This window comes from Maylandia zebra, linkage group LG6, assembly GCF_041146795.1.
Source record: "Maylandia zebra isolate NMK-2024a linkage group LG6, Mzebra_GT3a, whole genome shotgun sequence".
Taxonomy (NCBI): Eukaryota; Metazoa; Chordata; class Actinopteri; order Cichliformes; family Cichlidae; genus Maylandia; species Maylandia zebra.
In genome coordinates, this window is record NC_135172.1 from 36,146,704 (window position 1) to 36,154,413 (window position 7,710).

Sequence of the window (7,710 nt, forward strand, 5' to 3'; positions counted from 1 at the left end):
TGCGACACGCCCCGTGTTTGGTTTTCACGCTTTCCGCCTTGCGCCACCGACGACTTATTACATTTTTCTCCTTTTCATTTGTGCACGGAACCTGCTTAAATATAACGTGTATAACATCTGAATGTAACTTACAAAAAAGCAAAGAAGAAGAACAATAACCACCGGCTCTCGTGAAATTAAACAGCAAGTTAACCTTTTTCTTTTACAATTGCCATCTCTATAAATTCTGTCTGGACACATTTAACATTGGATTTCTCACCGGAATGTGTATGTCTGTGCACGCATGGTGAGACAGCTTGAAACCACGACTACACGTTTTCTTTGATGTTTTTACAATGTTTGTCCAGTTGCTTAGCGCATAGTGCTGCTTCATAAAAGTTTGAGACACTGGACGACCATGGGGGCGGATAGAGGGACTGCCCTTTCCACCTCCATTCTCACGCTGAAAAGCTGATATTGCGTTGTCCGCTCATTGTGCAGTTCAGCTCGTTTGTCTAGCTGCTCGACAAAACACACGTCGATTTTTCCTCAGTATTGCACAAGTTTTGATTACCAAGGCGAATATTTTACACAGCCTATTATTTATTACTTTGAAACATTTGGGTAATTTAATGTCCAGCGCACGGGAACTCGTGTTGATCATTGGGAATACAACTTTTCTCTCTGCGCAAAGAAAAGTGACTCAGCGCACGTTTACGCACAAAAAGGGCGGACGCATTTGAAAATCGACAATAATCGTATTCCTGTTGTGAAGACCCAAAGTTGGAATGGAATTACTTGGTGGTCTACTCATACAAAAGGTCAAATATGCGTAATTTTCCCCTACAGTTCCTCGCGGATAGCCATATAAAGGGTGCAAATTGCCATAGTGCACCAAACTCAAGCAAAGTACGATGGACACGTGCATATTTGTTGACTCTCCTTTTTTGCGATTTACTCGAGGTCTCTTTGTGTGAAAGTGTGGCAGGAACCAAAGTTGAACACGAAGGATTTTGTCCAAACAAGCTGAACGCTAATCTTTGGGTTGATGCACAAAGCACATGTGAGAGGGAATGCGACATCGATGAGGTGAGTTAATCTATGAATTTTAATTTTATTCATCACAGCATTTTGCGATTTGTTCATTTAAATGTTAAAATGCTTATTGTTTTTTATATTGTACGTTCAGGACTGTGCTGACTTTGAGAAATGCTGCACCAATGTGTGTGGCTTCAACAGTTGTGTTGCTGCTCGTTTCTCTGATGGCACCCCTGCTCTGCCACATGAACAGGGTGAAGGGAACGGTGATGCTACCTCCGCCTCCACAGCTACCTGTGAGGGCTTTATCTGCAGCCAGCAGGGAGCAACCTGTGACATCTGGGATGGACAGCCCATCTGTAAGTGCCAGGATCGGTGTGAGAAGGAACCCAACTTCACCTGTGCATCGGATGGCCTCACCTATTTCAACCGCTGCTATATGGATGCAGAAGCTTGCATCCGGGGGGTGACTCTAACTGTGGTCCCCTGTCGATTCTACCTCGCTGGCCCCCCCACCAGCCCCCTGCCTCAAGACACTACAGTTCACCCAACCCCAACATCCTCCCAGGAGGATCCCATGCCTCCCACGCTGTACTCCAACCCTCACCACCAGTCCATCTATGTTGGAGGCACAGTCAACTTCCACTGCGATGTCATTGGAGTCCCTAGACCAGATGTAACATGGGAAAAGCAAAGTGACCGGCGTGAACGCCTTGTCATGAGGCCTGATCAGATGTATGGCAATGTGGTTATAACCAATATTGGACAGCTAGTAATTTATAACGCCCAGGTTTGGGATACCGGCATCTACACCTGTATAGCACGGAATTCTGCAGGAGTTCTTCGCGCAGACTATCCTCTGTCTGTTATTCGCCGGTCAGATGATGACTTCTCTGAAGATCCTGAGATGCCCATGGGACGGCCTTTCTCTCCAGCAGATTGCCTGGCGGAAGTCGACCTGAGTGTGTGCAGTGGAGAGCGTCATGTTGACTGGTATTATGACAGCAAGCTGGGCTCCTGTGTGACGTTTAGCAGTGGTGGATGCGAAGACAGCCGAAACCGATTTGAGACTTATGAGGAGTGCAAAGCCTCTTGCCAGAGAGAAGACATGGGGATCTGCTCTCTGCCTGCTGTTCAAGGTCCCTGTAAAGCTTGGGAGGCACGCTGGTCCTGGAATTCCATAACAAAACAGTGCCAAGCCTTTGTCTATGGTGGCTGCCATGGGAATGCTAACAACTTCCACACCAAAAAGGAGTGTGAGGCCAACTGCCCGCAACCAAAAAGGAAGCCTTGCAAGACCTGTCGTGTGAAGGGGAAAATGGTGCCCAGCTTATGCCGCAGTGACTTTGCTATTGTGGGCCGACTGACAGAGCTTGTTGAGGATCTGGACTCTGGGTTAGCCCGTTTTAGCTTGGAAGAAGTCTTGAGGGACGAGAAGATGGGCTTGACTTTCTTCAATACCAAACATTTGGAGGTGACTATTGCTAAGATAGACTGGAGCTGTCCCTGTCCCAACATCACTGTTGAGGAAAACCCTTTGCTGGTGATGGGTATGGTGCAGGACGGCATGGCTATCATCCACTCAGACAGCTATGTAAGAGCCATAAATGAACGCAGGCTGAAAAAGCTGCATGATGCTCTGGGTAAAAAGGCCTGTGACACCTTACTATGACTTAGACTCGTTCTGTCCACAGATGGGTTTTAGTGATGTATGTGTTTGAAATGAAGACAAGCATCAGAACTGCAACAGAAAAGCTGATATTTAATAACTATTTATCAAAACAGAGTAGAACAAGTTAAATACTGCATGCTGATGTAGGTATGAGAGTTTTTTTTTTTTATTCCAACACAGATATAATAACATTCCAGATGTGTTGATTCCCATTGTATTAATACTAATGCTAAATTGCTGTTTTCAAATAGGTTTAAGATTTATTTTCTTATTTGTGAACTTTGCATTGTGAAAACAGCAGCCAAGATAACAGACACACATGTTGATCATGTTGCAAACATCCCTAGCTTGTAATACTAAACAAATAGACATCTGTATTATAATTACCGTACTTTTGCTAATGTTATTTTTTTCTGCTCTTCACTTTAGTTTATCCATCTTTGTTTCATAAAAAATGTCTTTTATTTCATATAAAGTACAGTATATTCTCTTAATTTTTCCCTCTTCAAAGCACTTCTGCCAAGTCAGTTTCACGCTTACAAAACAAAAAAAAGAATAGGCCATTGTCTTAAAGAATATATAGCACAAAGGCAACGTGTTTGTGAGATTTATTAATTTAACTCATGTGCAATACATAAGAATATAGGTTATAGGTTTGAGCACAACAGTTTACATTAACTTAGTTAATCTAATACCAGCATGTGTTAAAATGTGGAGAAAACATGATCCGTTTACGGCTCTTGAAAATTTGGCAATGTATCTGAGCTCCAAGTTAAGGCATTTTGACCATCCTGCATCAGGATGCTTCACACCAAACTTTCCTTCCTGAAAAGAAGACATTTGTTGTTTGCTGGCATGTCCACCTGAAAAAAAATGGCATCAGTAAATCAGTATACTACAAAACTGTTCTCATATTTTGCATGCTGACTTAAGATATGCTGGTTGCTTAAATGGGTTCATTACTTACTATTCTCTCCAGGTACAAACCATTGCTTTGTGCCAGAGAATTGAGGAGCGAGATATCCCTGAGTCCCCATTCTGGGTTTCTGCAAAATTAAACAACATTTTTTAAAATCCCCTGGTCACTTTTGCTTATCTTTATTATGTAATTACAAAAACAATCAAAATTTTTTCTTTGCATGTATTTTGTGAGTTTGGCTTCACAAATTATACAAGTTTATTAATTCTACTGTGTGCTTAAGGAAAAACATTTTCAAAAGACTATGATGATCTTAGTTGATTTTAAATATACTGTGTAAAGCCTTCTATGAGCAAACTGACACAATAATTCAGGCCGTCAAACCGACTCCTTCTCAAGACACTTTGCTCACACAGAAACAATAGACTATCCATGTGTTATTTAGGGCTGCCGCCAAATTTTCACTGTCATCTTCACTATGACAGTAAACCCCCAAAGAATTCCCTTTACTGATATTACGCTATATAACACAGTGTTTCTTCCTGTGTAATAAGTGTTAAATCCTGATTGCTTATGCTTAAAAGGTAGAAAAAATCTATTCTTCTTATTTATAAATCAGTTACAAGTTAATGGTTGTAACAAAAGCAAATTCTGAAAAGAATACCGGTAATATATATTTTCTCTACTTTTGAGTCCTAAGCAATCTGGATATACCCCTTACTACCAAGAAACAAGAATCCTATTTTTCTGTTGCAGCATGTTACTGGCTCACTACACTATTTTAAACAGAACAGCAGTGCTGTCAGCAGTGTATTTTGTCTCTATCTGGCAAATGAATTACATTCAAAATAAGAGTGTGGGAGGGTGGACAAATTCTGATCCACATCTCTACAAAAGCTGTGCAAATGGAAGAGTTATTCATATTAATAACATGACATCTAACATTTGATTTTTAAATATCACAAATATCAATACTAGTAAGTACAATAAGGGTTCACAATTCAAAAATGCAGGTCACACGCACACACATATATATGTATAGTCATTAGACAAGCTTCATATTAAACAGTTTTATATTAAGTGTTGTTTTTGTTGTTTTGATGAAAGAACCTGAAGAACCCATAGAAATCGTCAAATGTTGCGTTTCTTCCCTGGACATCGTCTGCCACACTTTTACTTTACTGTGTTGTCCTCAGTAGATGAAAAACATACTTAAGTGGGTTGAGATTAAGTGAAGGCCTAGCCCACTGAAAAAAAAATCTAACGTCTAACGCAGTATGATCTAATTCATTAACCATTTCCACTGTCAAGTGCTGTCCAATCAGTTTTGTATCGCTTGGATGAATCTGAGACGAGTAGAGCCCTGTACGCTTCAGAATTCATCTGCTACTTGTATCAGCAGTCAGACCATCAACAAACACTTATTTCTGAACATTTAGCTGCATCTCCTTTTACTCTCATCCTCTCTCGTCCACCATTCTTTTGACTGTCAATTATCACACCCTATCTCAGATGCTGTGATGAAAGCAGTGTATTTAAGCAAGAGTGACAGAGTCGCAAATGATGCATGAATTCTGAGCCTTTACTCCTGTTGACCTATAATATCACTGCTCAGGTTTACTTTTCACAGCAGGCTAAAAACCGTGGGCCAACAGGAAATGTTCTGGTAGTTCTGACAGGCAATCCACGACCGAAGCCTCCTCGTAAGATGACTGGCTTAAACAAAACTGTAAAAGAGCCAGAAAATACAGATGCCATTACCTCTGCCGTAGGCTGTAGTCAAAGTCCACATTGCTTTGAGGGACGATCTGACCATTCACTGCATACGGCTGAGAAAAGCAATAAAACATGTCACTATTACACGTTAAGTTTAGACTTGATAATGGCTTGTGATCTATGTCATGTTTTGTGACACCAAACGTTTTGCTACTCACCCCATAAGTCAGTAGAAGGCCCTGAGATTTCAACATTACTCCAGCCCCTCTGAATAAACCCTAAGAGAAGATAACATCTTAAGAACCACATCGCAGGCAGGAGGACATTTTGTTTTTGGTTTCTGTTTTATTGAAATAAGTGAGGCAGATATTGTGCAGAAGCAGGCTTAAAGTGATTATCTGAAGAGTTGTGGTGCAAGCATACTTCAGTTGGTATTATTTACACTTATGGCACCATAAATATCAGGGCCAATGAGTACAATGTCAAGCCAAACGAGGTGAATTTTATAGTAGAAATAGCAAATTATTGATCTAAAACAATCACAAAATGAAGCAAAACAGTTTTGCTGCTACAGCTTTAATCATAACTGAACCTCACTTCATAGTAGCCAGTTACAGCTAACGTCAATGTGTTGTGCGGCTGGTATGTATGAGATTGAGAGCCTTCTACATTTAGGTTACTATTACACCACTCGTGGTCACAGGGGTCTCTTTTCAACAAAGGTTACAAAGAGGCAGTTTAAGCAAATATGAAAAATGTCTTGACTATGTTAGCAATTTAGGCTTCTCCTTTCAGGAATTGTGCTGACTTTCTTTAGTAGAAATGTGTTTATATATGCATTTGAAAAGGACAAAATACATCGATATTACTACTACTAATAATAATAAAGGAATCAACCACATTTTAACTTATGATCCTTTTGTAGGTCCATAGGATTAAATTATAAATCCATATGACCACAGCAGGTCCCTAAGGTCATGTCATCAGGACCTGTTGGATGTGCATCATACAAGGCTGAGAACTAAAGGAAGCAGAGCTTTTGTAACGGTGACTCTGGAACTCTCCCTCTGAGCCTGAGATCTGTGGACTCAGGGATCTCTATTAAAAACAGCTAAAAACTCATAGTTTTTAACTTGATTTTGAGTAACTGTTTGTTTTAATGTTTTAGCATTTTTTGTTATTTTGTTATTTTGAAAGGTGCTTTCTTATAAACCCAGAGACAACAGTTCACTTAAGTGGTGAACAGGCTGAAAAATCATCAAAATCCCAGACCCCTATTTTTTTAATTAAGAGAAATAATAAAATATTCAAGTTGAATATCAGTGGAAAACGAGATGGCATTATCAAACGTTTCTTTGTTTTGTTTTTTTCTCTTCATAAGTCATATCACTCCATTTTCCCCTTAGTCCTCCATGCCTATAGTAGTGGCTCCATGCCACACAGTTTGAGAGAACCACTGAATCAGCAGTCCTACCTCTGTACAAGCCAAAGGAGAAATATGGATCATGTTGATGTTGAGCACCAGGTCGAGGCTCTCTGGCTGGATTCCTCCCCAGTATTGATAGGGCAGAGAAGCATCCAGGTGGATGGCAGGCTTCACATTGTTCAGCCGGTAGCGGGCTCTATATGCTTCTATACTAATGGAAACAAAAGACATTATGGGAACCCTCCAGGCCATCATTCTGGAGCAGGTAGAGTGGTATTAGAAAGACGAAGCATAAAACTTTCCATCAGATAAGAACTGCTGTGAAAACACAATTAATTAATTAATTATAATTTCCTGCATTAGATCAGATCAGAGAAACTTTATTGACCCGAGGAGAAATATGAGTTCTCATTCAACATACAACAAAACAATCGTATATAAAAAGTACGATTATAAACACAGATATAAATAGATGAATAAAAAACAGATATAAATATAAGAGATAAATATTAACACTAACGTTTCTTGGATATTAACAGCTAATATAGGTGCACAGATGTCCCAGTATATTATCTGTATTTCATAGTTTATACGCATGCACACATCTCTTGTTTACCTGACTATAGACTGGCGATCATACTCAGATGGCTGCCAGGTTATATTCGGCAGGGCCTGAGCAAAGTGTGTGACATGCTGCCCAGTACCGGAGGAGATCTCCAGAGCCAGCAGGGGTCTCCCGGTGTGCACACTATCCCGGAGCACCGCCAGGATGGGCTCCTTGTTCCTTTCCGCGGCGGCGGCGCTCAGCATCGTGCCAAACCCCGGGTATAACAGTCGACTTATACGGCGTAGTTTATGAAACCACTCCAGCAGGTCGGCGTAACGTTACAGCAGACTGAGTCACTCAATTCACCACCCCCGAATGTTTTGCTTTTCGACCGAAAATGGTCTAGTTCCGCA

The 7,710-nt window shown here is 40.7% G+C and overlaps 2 protein-coding genes across 4 annotated transcripts; one reads left to right on the forward strand and one right to left on the reverse strand.

The window, feature by feature from the left end:
- Positions 1-49: 49 nt before the first annotated feature.
- Positions 50-2,766, forward strand: wfikkn1 (WAP, follistatin/kazal, immunoglobulin, kunitz and netrin domain containing 1). 2 transcript variants are annotated; one of them, XM_004538948.4, is made up of 2 exons: positions 50-1,068; positions 1,169-2,766. In XM_004538948.4, exons 1-2 carry the CDS (start codon positions 808-810, stop codon positions 2,687-2,689), a joined length of 1,782 nt encoding a protein of 593 aa, XP_004539005.1. In that variant the 5' UTR covers positions 50-807; the 3' UTR covers positions 2,690-2,766. The 2 variants fall into 2 exon arrangements, with proteins under 2 accessions (XP_004539005.1, XP_076741276.1); XM_076885161.1 differs by having other exon boundaries at positions 1,271-2,766.
- mettl26 (methyltransferase like 26) lies at positions 2,760-7,707 on the reverse strand. Of its 2 annotated transcripts, none has more exons than XM_004538949.4 (6): positions 7,367-7,707; positions 6,799-6,961; positions 5,543-5,602; positions 5,370-5,437; positions 3,657-3,735; positions 2,760-3,552 (listed from the first exon to the last, which is right to left on the reverse strand). In XM_004538949.4, exons 1-6 carry the CDS (start codon positions 7,558-7,560, stop codon positions 3,496-3,498), a joined length of 621 nt encoding a protein of 206 aa, XP_004539006.1. In that variant the 5' UTR covers positions 7,561-7,707; the 3' UTR covers positions 2,760-3,495. The 2 variants fall into 2 exon arrangements, with proteins under 2 accessions (XP_004539006.1, XP_076741277.1); XM_076885162.1 differs by having other exon boundaries at positions 6,799-7,006.
- Positions 7,708-7,710: the final 3 nt, after the last annotated feature.

Bases quoted from the DNA above. Each gene is read 5' to 3' on its own strand.
- wfikkn1 (XM_004538948.4), top strand. From the start codon at position 808: ATGCGTAATTTTCCCCTACAGTTCCTCGCGGATAGCCATATAAAGGGT. The intron at 1,069-1,168 runs GTGAGTTAATCT...TTGTACGTTCAG, and splicing joins GGGAATGCGACATCGATGAG to GACTGTGCTGACTTTGAGAA.
- mettl26 (XM_076885162.1), bottom strand. From the start codon at position 7,560: ATGCTGAGCGCCGCCGCCGCGGAAAGGAACAAGGAGCCCATCCTGGCG. The intron at 7,007-7,366 runs GTAAACAAGAGA...TACCTGCTCCAG, and splicing joins GATCGCCAGTCTATAGTCAG to AATGATGGCCTGGAGGGTTC. The intron at 5,603-6,798 runs GTAGGACTGCTG...ATCTTCTCTTAG, and splicing joins CTCCTTTGGCTTGTACAGAG to GGTTTATTCAGAGGGGCTGG.